Source organism: Zootoca vivipara, chromosome 9 (genome assembly GCF_965207765.1).
Source record: "Zootoca vivipara chromosome 9, rZooViv2.hap1.1, whole genome shotgun sequence".
NCBI lineage: Eukaryota > Metazoa > Chordata > Lepidosauria > Squamata > Lacertidae > Zootoca > Zootoca vivipara.
In genome coordinates this window covers 68,282,423-68,301,354 of record NC_142592.1, presented here as the reverse complement: position 1 = coordinate 68,301,354, position 18,932 = coordinate 68,282,423, and the positions used below count along the sequence as shown (strand labels likewise).

Genomic DNA, 18,932 nt, shown 5'->3' with positions numbered 1-18,932 from the left:
GAATCTTTTCTAAAAGGTTAACATGTGGAACCCCCTCCCACAGGAGGCAGTGAGGGCCACCAACCTTCAAAAGAGAATGGGACAAATTCATGGAGGAGGAGAGCATCTGTGAGCTTTGGGGGGGGGACATCTCCCCCCAAAATTACATTTTCATTGGATTTTTTAAACCTTCCCCCCCCCCAATAAATCGCTCTACTTGCAATATGTCCAGGTTTTCCCAACCAACATCCACACAGCAAAATGCCAGCCTGCTCCCCTTGTTTTAATGCAGTTTAATGAAAGGCTCGTGAATCATAGACTCATAAGACTATAGAATTGGAAGGGATCCGAGGGTCATCTAGTCCAACCCCCGGAATCACAGCTAATAATGGTTCCAGAAGGAAGCATCCTTGGACTGGTGTAGTATCCAGACCAGAATTGCCCACTCCAGTCTTACCCAACCTTGGTGCCACCCAGACATTGTTGGACCCCCAACTCCCAACAGCCAGCATGGCCAACCGTCAGAAATGATGGGAGTTGTAGTCTGACAAGAAGTGGGGGCGCAAATGGTTGTTGTTGTTTTTCCTAGCAGGGGGGCCGCATTCCCTCCTGGGCAACTTTTGGGGGGCCACATGCCCGTGGAAGCAAAAGCAGGAAGAGCAAGCCATGTAAATCAGATGCCTGTGGGAAACCCGCAAGCAGGATTCGAACACAAGATCACTCTCCTCTCCTGTGGTTTCCAGCAACTGGTAATTTCAGAAGCATTTCTGCCTCCCGACTGTGGAGGCAGACCATAGCCTGATCCTCTGTTATTTGTCTAATCCAATATTTAAGATACTGGATTTTAAATCAGGCATAGGCAAACTCGTCCCTCCAGATGTTTTTGAGACTACAATTCCCATCATCCCTGACCACTGGTCCTGCTAGCTAGGGGTGATGGGAGTTGTAGTCCCAAAACAAGTTTGCCCATGCCTGTTTTAAATTGTAGCAATCTGCCCTGGGACCTGGTGTCGAAGGGCCAATAATAAATCCAGTTCTTGAATTGGCAAGATTCGAACTGGGGACTTCTTGATCTTTAGCTCGGTTTCCTCTAAAGAGAGCCCCATCCTTACACGGGAGTAAATAATTCCCACTGATCTGAATAGAAAAGACGACCACAAAAAACACACCCATGGCAAGATGGCAGCCCCAGTGGATATTTTATGTGAATTAGTTAGCAAAAATCCAGGTAATTTTCCCCCAGATTAGAAATATTGCATTGTTTGTTCACTACAAATTCTTATTTGTGTTTTATTTTTGTGTTTTATTTTTCTGTTGGAAGCCACCCAGAGTGGCTGGGGAAGCCCAGCCAGATGGGCGGGGTATAAATTATTATTATTATTATTATTATTATTATTATTATTATTATTTGTTGCAGGGATGGTGCTACATCAATTAGCTGTGATTCTAAACATCTGAGCACATCTTCCAGTCACTTTCCTTGATGCAAAAAAAACCCTCCAGTCTTTTGGAGAAGCGGGTTTGTTGCACAAGCCTCCCTAATCAACTTCAGTTGCGCAACCTGAATTTGCCAGCAAGCGACTGGATCGTGGCCAAAAACAGAGGCCGCCCAGAAATGAGTCCCTTTAGGTGATCTGGACTGGTAAATCTGGATTTTTAGAAATGGTAAATGCGTGTGTGATTTCAAGTTGTCTCCTCCTTTGCCTGGTCGCTTGCTGCCGGAGTTCAAAAAGTAGGGCTCGTCCGGGATTTGAACCCGGGACCTCTCGCACCCTAAGCGAGAATCATACCCCTAGACCAACGAGCCAGTTGCTTATAGGCCTTCCAGATGTTCGCTTCAGGCCGGCTGGTAATTTGCAGGCTCAAATTACTTTCTCTCTGCATGTGGCAGGCAAAGAATAGGGTGATGCATGTGCCCACGGTCCCATATGGCGCTCACATGCTCACGTCCACGTTGCCCAGGAGCAAAGCTCTTAACCCCTTCGGCGCTGGGGAGAATTGGGCATTACCCCGTAGAAGTAAATGGGGATTTAACATACAGTGGGCGGCATTTCCCCCTCTGCCCTTAAAGGGGAGAAAGTCCCATTTATTCAGGGAAAAACGAGGGGTGGGGGAATAGGCAGGGCGTGAGGCCCAAATCCCAAGCAGGCTTGCTACCATTTGGGTTGCCAACTTTTCAACCAGGCTCCGTTGCTGTGCTTTCTACGAGGCAGCTTGGTGTGCCAACGTGCATTTGGTCCACAAGTAATTTATCATAATAATAATCATAATAATAATTTATTTATACCCCACCCATCTGACTGGGTTTCCCCAGCCACTCTGGGCGGCTCCCAACAGAATAAAAAAGCGATAAAATATCAAACGTTAAAAACTTCCCTAAACGTGTTATAAAGTTATTCCTGTAGTTCTGTGTGATGTTCCAATGTTAACTCGTTCTTGTCATCTAGAGGGTTTCTCATGAAGGGGAACAGGGGAGAGAACGCAGTGGAAAACATTTAGATAGATAGATAGATAGATAGATAGATAGATAGATAGATAGATAGATAGATAGATAGATAGATAGATGATAGATAGATGATAGATAGATAGAGATAGGTAGATACTTTATTGTTATTGTACATAGTACAATGAAATTGAATGCCACCCCATAAAAAACAAAACAAAACAACAATTACAGCCACACAACTCCCCAAGATCATATTATTTAGTTACAACATTTAAGATGGTTATAGCTCTTGGATAGAAACTGTTTTTTAAACTATTCGTTCTTGATTTAATTGTTCTGCATTTGTGGTAGAAATAGCTACAGGATCTCAACAGGAAACTACAGTCTGTCCGCCCTGAAACCTTCGCAGGTACGAACTGTATTAAAAGTGGGGTCATGTATAACCAGCCCAGTTGCATCCTGGGCACAGATCGTCATGAAGCACACCGTTCCCCGCAAAGAGTCCCGGGAACCGTAGTCCGCCAATTGCAGAGCTACAGTTCCCAGCCGCACCCTTAGGCAACTACACTTCCCGGGATGACTCGGGGAGGGGGGGGGAATAGTGTGTGCTTCAAATGTACGAATTGTACATTGATAAAGTTGAGGGGGTTCAGTTTCCAGCCGTGGGGTGGAGAGCAAATGCGGGGAGAGAGGAGGAGGGCCGTTGAGGGAGTTGGGGTTATTTATCCTGGAGAAGATAAGGGGATACGATAGCATAAAACACAACTGTCCAGTTTCATGAGGGACACCCCAAACTTACAGAAGCCGCCCTGGCTTCTGATCCCAATCCTGGGTGTCCCATTTGGGTTCCTATGCTATAGCTGTGATTCGCTATTTTATTATTATTTTAAAAAATTATGCACTTTTACATTTAACAATTAAAATCACATGTAACTCGTAATCATATATGCATAGGATTCTCTGAATCCCTTGACTTCCTTCCACCCCTCCAGGTGTTCAATAGTTATTCTTTTCTGACTGTATCGGATACTGCTCTCCATATTTCCTTAATACTCAGTTCTTAATACTCAGTTCTGAATACATAGTTCTTATTACACTGCAAGCGTATTTTTTAAAAAATCATGCCAAACATTTTTAATTGTTTACAGTGTTCTTTTTAGCAAGAACCATTCTTTATTCAATTTAGTCTCTCCTCGGTTTCTGATCTTCCCGGTCATTTTCGCTATAGCTGCGATTCTCCGCATGGCAGTGGGATAAACCTCATAACAGGAAATACAAACCAACACCTGTAAGTTTTGGGAATATGGTTTAATGGATGGAAGATAATAAAATGTTAAAATTGCAAGAGGACTCTTTAAGAAATCTGAACAGTAAACATATAAACATTGAACAAACAAAAGAATTGTGTAGAAATAATATTTAAAATTTAAACAATCTGGAATAAAGAGAACAAGCTGAACAATGGGAAATAATGCGAAAGATAAAGATGGCAAAAGAAGACAGGTGAAAGAAGAATGGAAGTTTACTTAGGAGTAAAAGGGACAAAGTTGTAGAGAGTTAAGTCTGGTATAGTATGTGTAGGGTGTATATGATGAAATTGTAAGGATTAAAAGATGGAATGTAAAATAGTAAATATGTGATGAAACTAATAAAAATACTTTTGAAAAAAAAGATTCTCCGCGTGGCAAGGGGGTTGGGCTAGATGACCCCTGGGGATCCCGACTCTACGATTCTACAAAGTGCCCTCGGAGGCTCCGCTGAGAGAGGCTGCGTCGCCTTGCCCTCTGCCATCCCGAAGAGTCCCTGGCAATCGGCTCCGACCTGGACAGCAAAGGAGATTATCCTCTGAGAGGGGCTTAAGGGACAGCAGGTAAAGGTCTTAAGCGGCCTCAATCCTCAAGTTTGCCTCTGGGATGATCAGGATTAGTGCCTGATCCCGGTCAGAGCCTCTAAGTGGATTGCCCCCTCCATCCTACTATAACAGGAGGGCAGGGGCCCCTCGGGGAGATCTCGGTCCCCGCCGCGGCACCAGGGACGATGTCCGGTGAGGAAGACTTCTACCTCTTCGAGAACATCTCCAAGGTGGGTCCCTGGGATGGGCCCCAGTACCACATCGCCCCAATGTGGGCCTTCTACTTCCAGACGGCCTTCATGGGCTTCGTCTTCTTCGCCGGGACGCCCCTCAACGCCATCATCCTGGTGGTCACCGTCAAGTACAAGAAGCTGCGCCAGCCGCTGAACTACATCCTGGTCAACATCTCCTTCGCCGGGCTCCTGTTCTGTGTCTTCTCCGTCTTCACCGTCTTCCTGGCCAGCTCGCAGGGCTACTTCTTCTTCGGGAGGCACATCTGCGCCATGGAGGCCTTCCTGGGCTCGGTGGCAGGTAAAATCCCCAGAGGAGGAGTGGAGTAGAATAGAGTTGTGGAGTCGGGAGGGTCCCCCAGAGGTCATCCAGCGCAACCCGCAGAGAACGGCAGCGGAAGAAGCCCTGGCCTTTGTTGGGGATTCTCCTTCATGTCTCCTCTTCCTTGCCTTTTCGGTACGCTTAAAGGACTCCCAAGCAAATAATAATAATAATAATAATAATAATAATAATAATAATAATTTATTTATACCCTGCCCATCTGGCTGGATTTCCCCAGCCACTCTGGACGGCTTCCAACGAAAGATTAAAAATACTGTACATTAAAACATCAGACATTAAAAGCTTCCCTAAAGAGGGCTGCCTTCAGATGTCTTCTAAACATCAGATAGTTGTTTATTTCCTTGACATCTGAAGGGAGGGCATTCCACAGGGCAGGAGCCACCACCAAGAAGGCCCTCTGCCAGGTTCCCTGTAACTTTGCTTCTTGCAGTGAGGGAACCGCCAGAAGGCCTTTGGAGCTTCAGTGTCTGGACTGAACGATGGGGGTGGAGACGCTCCTTCAGGTATATCAGAATTATAGAATTGTAGACTTGTGAGCCCCCTGCAATGCAGAGAATCCCTGAAGAACCCCCAACAGCAACACGCTGCTACCAACTGAGCCACCTTGGCATGCAGGGGGACTGTAATTCCTCCCCTTGCATTTTTCCTTCTCCCTCCCTGTCCCTTTTTCCTTGCGTGTCGTGACCTTTGGGGCCTGGCCGACTGCCGATCTTTGTCAACCCTTGTCCGTTTCTGTCTCCCCCACCCACCCCAGGGCTGGTCACCGGCTGGTCCTTGGCCTTCCTCGCCTTCGAACGCTACATCGTCATCTGCAAGCCCTTTGGGAACTTCCGCTTCAACTCCAAGCACGCCCTTCTGGTGGTGGCAGCGACTTGGTTCATTGGGATCGGAGTGTCCATCCCACCCTATTTTGGGTGGAGCAGGTGAGCCAGGAAGGGAGGGGGTCTTCCGATGCCCAGATTGGGGAGAAGATCCAAAGCCTGTGCATGATTTTTATTGGTTTTACATATGTTGTTGTTGTTTAGTCGTGTCTGACTCTTCGTGACCCCATGGACCATAGCACGCCAGGCACTCCTGTCTTCCACTGCCTCCCACAGTTTGGTCAAACTCATGTTCGTAGCTTCGAGAACACTGTCCAACCATCTCGTCCTCTGTCGTCCCCTTCGCCTAGTGCCCTCCATCTTTCCCAGCATCAGGGTCTTTTCCAGGGAGTCTTCTCTTCTCATGAGGTGGCCAAAGTATTGGAGCCTCAGCTTCACGGTCTGGTTTTACACATAATCACATCCAAAACAAATTAAAATGTTTTTTAAAATTGTCCAGTAGCACCTTAGAGACCAACTAAGTTTGCTACTGGACAATTTTTTTTAATTATTATTATTATTTCAACTGCATCAGACCAACATGGCTAACTACCTGAATATAATCACATTGTGTAACATCGTACCCTCTTATTTTATATCTTTGGCTCAACTGAGTCTAACAACTTCCCTCCCTCCCGTCTGATGGTTCACAAAATTAAACTTTGCATCTTTACATTTCTCTTCGTTATTCTTGTTACATCATTGCCTAAAACACCTTATTACTCAACCTGAATAGGTAGCAATTTCATCTTACAAATCTTCAGATAACCCTTCTAATGATGTTAATTGCTTACAGTTGTCTTTCAAATATAATATAAATTTCATAGAATCATAGAATCGTAGAGTTGGAAGAGACCACAAGGGCCATCCAGTCCAATCCCCTGCCAAGCAGGAAACACCATCAAAGCATTCTTGACATATGCCTGTCAAGCCTCTGCTTCAAGACCTCCAAAGAAGGAGACTCCACCACACTCCTTGGCAGCAAATTCCACTGCCGAACAGCTCTTACTGTCAGGAAGTTCTTCCTAATGTTTAGGTGGAATCTTCTTTCCTGAAGTTTGAATCCATTGCTCCGTGTCTGCTTCTCTGGAGCAGCGGAAAAGAATCTTTCTCCCTCCTCCATATGACATACTTTCATATATTTGAACATGGCTATCATATCACCCGTTAACCTTCTCTTCTCCAGGCTAAACATACCCAGCTCCCTAAGCCATTCCTCATAAGGCATCGTTTCCAGGCCTTTGACCATTTTGGTTGCCCTCTTCTGGACACGTTCCAGCTTGTCAGTATCATAGCTGACAAGTTCTCCCTTTTTTTAAGGGAAATTATCTTATGCTGAATAGGCTTCCTCGTGAGAAAAGGGAAAACTTGGCAGCTATGGTCAGTATCCTTCTTGGACTGTGGTGCCCAGAACTGGACACAGTATTCCAGGTGAGGTCTGACCAGAGCGGAATACAGTGGTACTATTACTTCCCTTGATCTAGATGCTATACTCCTATTGATGCAGCCCAGAATTGCATTGGCTTTTTTAGCTGCTGCATCACACTGTTGACTCATGTCAAGTTTGTGGTCTACCAAGACTCCTAGATCCTTTTCACATGTACTGCTCTCAAGCCAGGTGTCTCCCATCCTGTATTTGTGCCCTTTTTTGCCCAAGTGTAGTATCTTACATTTCTCCTTGTTAAAATTCATCTTGTTTGCTTTGGCCCAGTTGTCTAATCTGTTAAGGTCATTTAGAAGTGTGATCCTGTCCTCTGGGGTATTAGCCACCCCTCCCAATTCGGTGTCATCTGCAAACTTGCTCAGGATGCCCTCAAGCCCATCATCCAAGTCATTGATAAAGATGTTGAATAAGACTGGGCCCAAGACAGAACCCTGTGGCTTTGTTCCAGTTCTTTTGGAATGCTTGGTCTAGCTGGTTCCAGATTCTTCCCGTCAGTTTCACCAGTTCTGCAAAGTCCATCAGTTTCATCTGCCTCTCTTCTTTTGTTCGTAACTCCTGTTGTTTCCATTTTTGGGCTAACAAAATTCTTGCCGCAGTTGTTGCACATAAGAACAATTTTTTATCTTGTCTCGGTATCTCTCTACCCACTATCCCCAATAAAAAAAGCTTTTGGTTTTTTTTAACAAAAGTGTTTTTGAACATTTTCTTTAACTCATTATATATCATTTCCTAGAAAGCTTTTACCTCTTTCCATGTCCACCACATATGGTAAAAAGTACCCTCCTTTTCCTTACATTTCCAACATTCAATTTTTGTTCTGTATATTTTGGCCAGTTTAACTGGTGTTAAATACAGTACCACCAATACATCATTTTCATAACATTTTCCTGATGCGTGCTGCATGCAGTAAAATTAATACCTTCATTCCATAACCTCTCCCATTCTTCTAACTTGTATATTATGGCATGTGCAGTAGCTATTAGCAGGAGCAACTAAAAGTAGTCAGCAAGCTTCTGAGTTACACAGGACACTTCTTCAGGGTCTACTTTAGAGGGAAGGGCTGCTAGTTATGGCACGTCTATGGACCAGTTGTGAGTTTGGTTCTGGTGCAAAGGATGCAGATGCTGTTCTTCCTTGGAACGCTGTTTGGATCTGCCTCTAGCGCTGAACGGACCACCCAGATCCCTTGCTGGGAGTTCCCCCCTGAGCAGGGTTGCCATATTTCAAAAAGCGAAAAGTTTTTGAGCTATTTTTATGGGAAATCAGCAAAAACAGCACTGCCAACATGGGCTGCCATATGTATGGATTTTCCTGAGTGTCTTTCCGATTTCCACCCGGAAATCTGCAGTATTCCAGATACGTCTGGGAAATTCCGGATGGATGGGAACCTCACTCTGAGTTCTTTCAATGCCATCTCCTCACCCTAAACACATAGGAATGGGGGGGGGGGAGACACCTGGCTTACTAGCAGTACATGGGAAAGATATCTAGGGGTCTTGGTGGACCACAAACTCCACATGAGCCAACCGTGTGATGCAGCAGCAACAAAAGCAAATGCTATTCTAGGATGCCTCAACAGAAGTCTAGTGTCCAGGTCAAGGGAAGTCCCATTCTATTCCTCCTTGGTCAGATCCCTCCTGGAATACGGTGTCCAGTTCTGGGTACCACAATTTAAGAAGGATGTTGACAAGCTGGAAGGTGTGCAGAGGAGGGCGACCAAGATGGTCAAGGGTCTGGAAACGACTAAGCTACATTAGTAAAAATAAAATGTTACATAATCATTAGAACACTGTGACAACAGATGGCGGTGTAGAGCTGAAATCGGAACTCTCTGAAATTTCCCATTGTGAGCTTTAAAACGGGTTTTTTCAGAGCGTTTTCAGAGCGGTTTTTTTTATATAGCTGTGTAGATGTAGCCCAAGCCTTACAAGGAACAGTTGAAGGAGCTGGGTATGTTTAGCCTGGAAAAGAGGACATTTGAGAGCCATCTTCAAATATCTCAAGGGGTGCCCCATGGAGAGGGTAAAACCCAAACCGATGGCTTCAAGGTACAGGACATGAGATTCCAACTAAACTTTGGGGAAATGATTTATAGGATCAGAGCTGGTCAAGAGTGGAGTCTCTGAGAAGGTGGTGGGCCTTCCCTGGAGGTTTGTAGAAGATATGGCCACATTTCAGGGATTCTTCAGCTGTGATTCCTGCGTTACAGGGGTGGACTAGATGACTCTTGGGGGTCCCTTCCAACTCCACAATTCTATAATTATATGTCTTATTGCACTGATGATAGATAGATAGATAGATAGATAGATAGATAGATAGATAGATACTTTATTGTCATTATACATAGTACAACGAAATTGAATGCCATCCCATAAAAAACAAAACAAAAACACAATTACAGCCACACACAAACACACACACACACACACACATCACAACTCCCCAATATCATATTATTTAGTTACAGCATTTAAGATGGTGATAGCTCTTGGATAGAAACTGTTTTTTTAATCTTGATTTAATTGTTCTGTATCTCTTGCCCGAAGGCAACGGTGCAAAAAGACTATATCCAGGATGAGATGAATCTTGTAAAATATTATTTGCTTTTTTAAGGCAACGGGAATTGTATAGTTCTTCCAGAGATGGGAGAGGATGACCGATAATCTTTGGGGCTGTGGTTATGACCTTCTGGAGCGCTTTCCTATCCATGACTGTGCAGCTGGAAAGCCAAGCACAGATACAGTATTATGTAAGAATGCTCTCTATGGAGCCTCGGTAGAAGCACACCAGCAATCTCTCACTCAGCTTGTTCTTTTTTAAAAGTCTGAGGAAATAAATTCTCTGCTGGGTCTTCTTTAAAGGTAAAGGTAAAGGGACCCCTGACCATTAGGTCCAGTCGTGACCGACTCTGGGGTTGCGCGCTCATCTCACATTATTGGCCAAGGGAGCCGGCGTACAGCTTCCAGGTCATGTGGCCAGCATGACAAAGCCACTTCTGGCGAACCAGAGCAGCACATGGAAACGCCGTTTACCTTCCCGCCGGAGCGGTTCCTATTTATCTAATTGCACTTTGACGTGCTTTTGAACTGCTAGGTTGGCTTTTTACATCCTTAAGATATCAATGACTTCCCTTCTTCTCTTTCCATGGTTCATTTTACATATCATAAATCCCTGCATATTTTACAAAAACTATACCATTAAGCAGTATTCCATTATTGCATCCATCAAAACTTAGTTACACTGTTGAATTTATCTTAATACTGCCAGCGTTTTCAGCTGTACACAATTATTCCCGTTTTCAAATCTCCTCTAAACGTATGTCCTTCCTGTTCTCTTATTCTATATGTTAAATCTGCAAGCTGCACATATTCTGTCAACTTAAGTTGCCATTCTTCTTCGGTTGGGACCTCGCTCGTTTTCAATTTTTGGGCTAACAAAACACGGGTCGCAGTAATGGCATACATAAATAACCTTTTTTGACACCTGGGAATTTCAGTGTGAATTATCTCCAACAGAAAGGATTATGGTTCCCCCCCCCCTGAAAGTACTTTTAAACTTTTTTTTTCAATTTGTTATGGATCATTTCCCAATACTCTTTTACCCTTTTACTCTTTTACCCAATACTCTTTTACCCTTTTACATATGATAGAATGTGCCCTTATCGGTAGTCTCATTGCATCTCCAGCACTTATCTGATTCAGTCTTATACCTCTTAGCAAGCCTAAAGGTAAAGGTAAAGGGACCCCTGACCATTAGGTCCAGTCGTGACCGACTCTGGGGTTGCGCGCTCATCTCGCATTATTGGCCAAGGGAGCCGGCATATAGCTTCCAGGTCATGTGGCCAGCATGACAAAGCCGCTTCTGGCAAACCAGAGCAGCACATGGAAACGCCGTTTACCTTCCCGCCGGAGCGGTTCCTATTTATCTACTTGCACTTTGACGTGCTTTCGAACTGCTAGGTTGGCAGGAGCTGGGACCGAGCAACGGGAGCTCACCCCGTCGCAGGGATTCAAACCACCGACCTTCTGATCAGCAAGCCCTAGGCTCAGTGGTTTAACCACAGCGCCACCTGGGCCTTCTTGACCACTGCTTAAATCCACTGCTGTTAGCCTCTGTGGTTTTTGTTTCGAAATGTGCTCCCACAAAGCCAACGTCCTCCGCTGACCCTGCTCCTCTGCCTTTCAGATTCATCCCCGAGGGCTTGCAGTGCTCCTGCGGCCCCGACTGGTACACAGTTGGCACCAAGTACAGGAGCGAATACTACACCTGGTTCCTCTTCATCTTCTGCTTCATCGTGCCCCTCACCCTCATCATCTTCTCCTACTCGCAGCTCCTGGGCGCCCTCCGTGCCGTAAGTACCTCCTGCCCGGCTCCTCCGACCCCTTCCACAACAACCATGCGAGGTAGGGTTAGGCCGACAGGGAACAGCGAGTGCTCGAGGTCGCCCAGGGAGCTGGCCGTGTGGGGATTCGAACCCCGGTCTCTCTCCCAGGTCCTATTCCGGCACTCTAACCACTACATTGCCTCTTAGGTGTGCTTCCCAAGAGTCGTCAGGGACATCAGGAAAAGCCCTGCCGGATCAGGTTGAAGTTGGCATTCTGGGGGGGCGGGCTGTGTCTGGATCAAGCCCAGCATCTTGTTCTCGCTGTGCACAACCAAACGTCTAAATGGGAAGCCCGTCAGCAAACAATGAAATTGTGTAAATGACAAATAGACAAATTGTGTAAATGACAAATAGATATTTTTCGAGATGAGCATTGCAGATATCTTTCCTCGAGTCTCCAATTCATCCAGCCCTTATTAGCATCACACTTTCAGCTGATTAGGAAATCAAACTAATCCCATCTTGACAACACACCAATAACTACCAGGATAGCTTCTTTTTTTTTGCTGCCGTTTCCAGCAACCGGTATTCAGAAGCCCTCTCCTCTTCCCAAATTTGTCTAATCCTCTTTCAAAGCCAGATAGGTTGGCGGCCAGCCCTGCCTCCTGTGGCAGGGAGTTCCGCAGTCAGCTGTGCTGATAGAACCACCCCCTCGGTGCTCCCGCCTGGCCACCGATAGCCGTCAAGCGAACGCCTTAGCGTAGTTCTGGGAGCACGGGCCACCCACCCACTGACAAGCAAGCAGTGCAGTGGGTCAGGCTAGATTGTCTTTGGGGAACCCCCTTCCCGTGCTATGGTGCTACGGCTCTGGGAAAGCGACACGTCCCTGCCCGCTACATCTTGCAAGAGGGGTTGTGCCTGGTTCCTGCCCTCCTTCCCCAGGTAGCTGCTCAGCAGCAGGAGTCGGCCACGACCCAGAAGGCCGAGCGGGAGGTCTCTCGGATGGTGGTGGTGATGGTGGGATCATTCTGCGTCTGCTACGTCCCGTACGCCGCACTTGCCATGTACATGGTGAACAACCGGGACCACGGCCTGGACCTGCGATTGGTCACCATCCCCGCCTTCTTCTCCAAGTCCTCCTGCGTCTACAACCCCATCATTTACTGCTTCATGAACAAGCAGGTGAGTCGCCAGCCGGCCGCTCAGCAGGCAGGGAAAGGGGTGCAAAACGGGCGCTCTGTGCCAGGGCTACAAGATGGCTATTCTTGTGGGGTTTTTTATTGAAGATTATATTATACTACAAAATAAACTAATGACCAAAGGGACATGATAGATAGATAGATAGATAGATAGATAGATAGATAGATAGATAGATAATAGATAGATACTTCATTTTCATTGTACATACGGGTAAAAGGTAAAGGTAAAGGGACCCCTGACCATTAGGTTCAGTCGTGACCGACTCTGGGGTTGCGCGCTCATCTCGCATTATTGGCCGAGGGAGCCGGCGTATAGCTTCCAGGTCATGTGGCCAGCATGACAAAGCCGCTTCTGGCAAACCAGAGCAGCACGTGGAAACGCCGTTTACCTTCCTGCTGTAGCAGTTCCTATTTATCTACTTGCATTTTGACGTGCTTTCGAACTGCTAGGTTGGCAGGAGCTGGGACCAAGCAACGGGAGCTCACCCTGTCGCAGAGATTCGAACCGCTGACCTTCTGATCAGCAAGCCCTGGGCTCAGTGGTTTAACCCACAGCGCCACCTGGGTCCCACGTACATACGGGTAGTACAATGAAATAAAAAACAAAACAAAAACACAATTACAGCCACACACACACACACACATACCCATCACAACTCCCCAATACCATATTATTTAGTTACAGCATTTAAGATGGTTATAGCTCTTGGATAGAAACTGTTTTTTAAACTATTCGTTCTTGATTTAATTGTTCTGTATCTCTTGCCCAAAGGCAACAGTGCAAAAAGACTATATATATTTATATACGTTCGAGATTGATTGCCTATCAGTATATAGTATTAGTAATCAATGCGGTGCTCTCTATATAACAAGATTTAAACGTTTTATATCTTATATTACAGAATTAAGTATTGTTACACCCCTCGGCATAACACAAAATCAAACGCATGAAAGAGAAAACAATAAATAAAATACCACATTTTGGACTTCCCGTTAATCCCTAATGCACGGTATATTCTTGTTTTACACATGAATGTACTCTAATTATTATATATTTCTTTACCTAGTTATCCAATACATTCCTACATCGATGTGTATCCTTAACTACTCAGCTCACTCTCTTTCCAAGGTCATTCGAACGCTAGCGTAGACAATGAACCTTTACTGTACTTTTGAACATATATCTTATACCCATTCCACTTTTCCGTGCCAGTTCCGGGCTTGTATCATGGAGACCGTTTGTGGCAAACCCATGACCGATGACTCCGACGTGTCCAGCTCAGCCCAGAAGACAGAGGTGTCCTCGGTTTCTTCCAGCCAGGTCAGCCCCAGCTAAGGAGAGCGTGCCGTGGGGTCCCAAGAAGGAGAGAGACCCTCCCCAGCCACACCACAGCCGGGCCCAGGATGTCCAGGGGGGAGAGGGGGCCAAAAGGGGTCCTCCGCGGCTCAGACGCAGGGCAAAGGCCCGGGACTTCAATACCCAGATAATTTGGTCTCTCATAGTTTCACACGGGCAAAACGGACTGGCTCAGTTAAGCCGAAAAGGACAGCTACGGTCAGATCGAGTCTCCGGGGGCTATTGAGTCCTGCCGGGCATAACCATGCTCACTTCTGAATTTCCCTCTGAATTTGGAGTTGTTCAAGAAGCTAAACCATCAGATTCATTTAAGACGATTTTAACCCTTAAAAATTGCTGTTGCACTCAGGTTAAGTTGTGGGAAACGGCACGTTCAAAGAGCCAACTTGGGGGGGGGGGACAGGAAGATGGCTGTGGGCTGGCCATGGGAAGGAATTAAAACTAGGAAGCAATTTGTGCTGTGGAGCCAGCCTGTTGAAATCCTCATGGAATTGCCCGGGGCTCCCCTTCAGGGCTTTTTTTGCAGACACTGGCAGCCCTTTTCAAAGCAACGAGCATGAGGCCTAGAAACTTGATTTTGCAAAACAAACCACCGCACGGAAGCAGAGAGCCCTAAAGTGTACAGTCAGCTCACAAACTGCCCTGCATGTAATGGTCGCAACTCCTGCTATTTTAATGTACGTATCTAGGGCCAGAATGTTTAGACGCCGTACCCAGGGCCCCACAAATGACAAGTGGGAGGATCGACAGAAAGAAGTTTGGGAATGAGCGGTGGAGAGGACAGGCATCGCAGGGGGTTGGACTAGAGGACCTCTGGGTCCCTCTACAATTCTATGATTCTGTGATAAGGGCAGATGGCAGCGAAGCAGCTGGGAAGACTTTAAGAACTAGAGCTGGATATGGAAGGGAGCAAGAGTCTTCCTTAAGCCATAAAAATGGGGTGCAATCATATTGTCACCCCGAGGAGCTGGCCCTGTCATTGGGGCTGTGCAAGCTGACTGTCCTTTAGTTTATTGCGATATTGTGCACAGGCGAGGGGAGAGCTTTTGGGTCTCCTGTTCCAGGATCAGAAGGAAAATGGGACCAGTTTTATCTGATGGGGGAGGCAAAATGACTGATGGGGTGACAAGGAAAGCCTAGTAGAAGCAGAGGAGGAGGAGGAGATGAGGACCAGAAGCTTGAAACTGTTGTTTGAATAGTATTTGCAGAGACGCTGTATGTGTTGAGCATCCCAGCTTGAATCCCTGGCCCATCTAATTAAAACTTTCTCATTAAAAGCGGAAGGGCTGGGAAGAAACTCTCACTGCCTGAGATCTCTCCCAGTTGGAGCAGACTGCGGCTCTCTATCACACACATGCAGACAAACACACTCATCACTTTTGCAAAGGATCTGTAGAAAGAGCCAAAGGAATTCAAGCAGATCCACTTGGAACCGCATTCTTTTTTAATAGACGGGAGCTGTGATTTGAGAGGGGTTTGAGGCTGTCTTGTACAAGATTATGATCCATAGGGAAGGCTCAGTGTCCTGACTCGCTTCTGTTAAGCTCGGAGCTCCTTCCCCGCCAGGGTCCTCATTTCCACAGTGGCAGAGCCCTCCTAGAATTGCACGCTCTCCCCTAGAAAGCGGGCTGGTTGTTCCGCCAGCCAGCGCAGGCCCTGTGGCTTCACCTTCTCCAAATACCGCTGTGGCTTTTCCGGAGCAAAGGATGGCGGCCGTTGGGTGCTCGACACTCTGTGTGAGCTTTTCAAAAGGATCAGAACGTCGGCAGCTGCCTGCACCGACTGGCAGCATCTCTTCAGGCAAGCGTCGCTCCCAGTGTTGGGGGGGGGGAGGCTGGGCCCTTCTGCATGCAGTGCATCTGCTCTGCCACTGAGCTGTGACCCAATCCGAGTAGACACCCAGGAAGCTTTCCCTCTGCCGAGTCAGACCAAGTGGTCCATCTAGACTCAGTGTCGTCTGCACTGACTGGCAGCAGCTCTCCCAGATTTCAGGGGAAGTTTCTCTCCCAGCCCTGCGACCTTCTGCATGCAGAGCAACCGCTCTCCCCCGCTGAGCTACGCCCCTACCCACAAGGAATACTGGCAATACCTGCTCTGCACATGGTTGGGGTAGGAATATGATGCACAGGGAAAAATCTTAGGAGGGTCCAGGGCAGGGAATGAGTTGGACAGAGACTAGGGTTCAAATCCCAGCTCTGGCATAACCGTGTGCACATCAATTTCGCCTTTGTAAAGAGGGCACCACCCTGGCAGGGATGTAAGGAGGACTAGCAGTTCTGTGTTGAGAGAGTTGAATCCCCTGCGCCAGCAGCTCCTAACAAGATCAATACACCTAGTTTCCAGAAAACTTCCAACTCTTTAAATTATCTGGGGGACGGGAGTGGGCGGGAGCGTCTAAAGGGTCATTCAAGATTTGGTAATTTTTATTACTGTCAGTAACCCCGTCACTTATCCTGTATTGCAAGGGGTTGGACTACTAGAAGACCCTTGGGGGTCCCTTCTCACTCTACAGTTCTATGATTCTGTACCCAGCACAACGTCCTGCGTATAATTATCGTGGTTTACCCAGGATGCAAAGTAGACGAGTAAGTTATAAAAGTTACAAAAGACTGATGAATCCGAGGCCTCGATTAATCTCCCGATAATGGACAGAATCTGTTCTTTTCTCCCACTGCAGAAGTTTTTTTTAAATATATATATATATATATACATAAATAAATATACAAAGCATGTATAAATTCACAACAGAACCTACCATGGCTTGTATATCTGCCTTCCCACTTCTGTGACTTTGCTGTGAAATAGAACCAAGGACCTGAGACAAATAAATCAAATGCAAACGTTTCAACACAATGCAACTTTGGAAAGTTGTTGTTGTGTCACAAGGTGGTTGGAAGTCACACACACACACACACACACACACACACACACACACACACACACACGAGAACTGCAAAGAGCAGGGAAATGGCCAGGTTTGTGCTTTCCAATATCAGGGGGATGCAGTCACACATTTTCAGGCTCCAAATTTCACAGACCACCTACTTAAATCGCATAGCAGGTAGATCTGTGTGGCTATTAAATCAGAAGGACACAACAGGGTGCTGGATCAGGCCAGTGGCCCACCTAGTCCAGCACCCTGGGAAACCCGCAGGAAGGATTCAAACACAGGAGCCCTCTCCCCTCCTGCGGTTTCCAGTGACTGGTATTCAGAAGCATTTCTGCCAGAGGCAGAGCATAGACATCTGGGTTAGCGGTCACCGTCCCTCCATGGATTGTCCAATCCTCTTTTAAAGCCACATAGGTTGGTGGACCTCCTGTGGGTGGGAGTTCCGCTGTTTAACAAAGAGGAACTTTCTTTCATCTGTCCTGAATCTCCCGACATTCAGCTTCGTTGGACATCCATGAGTTCTGGGATCACAACTTTTCTCCCTCCGCTTTCTCCACGCCAGGCGTAATTTTATACAGGTCTATCCTGCGAACTCTCACTCACCTTTTCCCAGAATGAGAAAGCTGCTAATACAGCAACATTTCCCCATAGGTGATCCAGGGCATTTAGGAGAGGCATCACCAAAAGTCAACTACCGAAGGAGTGTTGTGCCGCTTGGGAAACCTCTGCTTCCCACCCACTGAACATCCCATTAGGAATAAGAGAATCTCTCATCCCTGCTATCCAGCTTTTGTCCCCAAGCTAGATTTTACCCGACTTCAGGCTTTCCCAGTAATATCTTCTCTCTCTCTCCGTCTCTCTCTCTATATATACAGTATATTAAAAATCTCTAAACCAAAGTTTATCTTCCTTGCAAGAGAAAATGTAAAGTTTCTTTTTCAAGTATTGAAATTTAGTGGGGTTACAAAGCAGCAAACGAGTTAATGGATAGCTCAATTGGTTAGAGTGTGGTGCTGACGCCAAGGTTGCGGGTTCGATCCCTGTACAGTGGAACCTCGGTTTATGAACACCTCGGTTTATGAACGCCGCAGACCCATCTGGAACGGATTAATTCACTTTCCATTACTTTCAATGGGAAAGTTCGCTCACGTTTATGAACAGACTTCCGGAACCAATTACACCCATGCTTCGGGTTAAGTACGCTTCAGGTTGAGTACTCCGCAGACCCGTCTGGAACGGATTAATCCACTTTCCATTACTTTCAATGGGAAAGTTCGCTCACGTTTATGAACAGACTTCCGGAACCAATTACACCCATGCTTCGGGTTAAGTACGCTTCAGGTTGAGTACTCCGCAGACCCGTCTGGAACGGATTAATCCACTTTCCATTACTTTCAATGGGAAAGTTCGCTCACGTTTATGAACAGACTTCCGGAACCAATTACACCCATGCTTCGGGTTAAGTACGCTTCAGGTTGAGTACTCCGCAGACCCGTCTGGAACGGATTAATTCACTTTCCATTACTTTCAATGGGAAAGTTCGCTCACGTTTATGAACAGACTTCCGGAACCAATTACACCCATGCTTCGGGTTAAGTACGCTTCAGGTTGAGTACTCCGCAGACCCGTCTGGAACGGATTAATCCACTTTCCATTACTTTCAATGGGAAAGTTCGCTTCAGTTTATGAACAGACTTCCGGAACCAATTGTGTTCATAAACCGAGGTACCACTGTATGGGGCAGTTGCATATTTTGGGGTTGGACTAGCCTCCCCCCCCAAAAGCTCAGCAACTTAGGGTCACCCCCCCAAAAGGTCAAAAACCTAGGGTCTTCCTCCCCCAAAAAAGCTCAACAACTTTAGTCAATCCAAAGTTCCCTGCCCTGGGTAGATCACTGCCATTTTTTTAATAATTTTTTTTTATGGTGGGAGTAGATTGCAGTTTCTTGGGAGTTGTACAAGCCTGGAATAGATGATCGCCAGGGTGTCTTCCAAGTCGTATGATTCTA

The 18,932-nt window shown here is 46.4% G+C and overlaps 1 protein-coding gene, 1 long non-coding RNA gene and 1 other non-coding gene across 3 annotated transcripts; 1 reads left to right on the top strand and 2 right to left on the bottom strand.

The window, feature by feature from the left end:
• Positions 1-1,714: 1,714 nt before the first annotated feature.
• On the bottom strand, positions 1,715-1,786 carry TRNAP-AGG (transfer RNA proline (anticodon AGG)). The gene has a single exon. It is a non-coding gene; the product is annotated as a tRNA-Pro (tRNA).
• A 1,770-nt stretch (positions 1,787-3,556) lies between these two features.
• Positions 3,557-16,851, bottom strand: LOC148684682 (uncharacterized). Its single transcript, XR_015951711.1, has 2 exons — positions 16,790-16,851; positions 3,557-3,711 (listed from the first exon to the last, which is right to left on the bottom strand). It is a non-coding gene; the product is annotated as an uncharacterized LOC148684682 (long non-coding RNA).
• OPN1SW (opsin 1, short wave sensitive) lies at positions 3,873-14,254 on the top strand. The gene is made up of 5 exons (XM_035127600.3): positions 3,873-4,808; positions 5,605-5,773; positions 11,340-11,505; positions 12,421-12,660; positions 13,891-14,254. The coding sequence occupies exons 1-5, from the start codon at positions 4,463-4,465 to the stop codon at positions 14,011-14,013; spliced, it is 1,044 nt and encodes a 347-aa protein (XP_034983491.1). The 5' UTR covers positions 3,873-4,462; the 3' UTR covers positions 14,014-14,254.
• Positions 16,852-18,932: the final 2,081 nt, after the last annotated feature.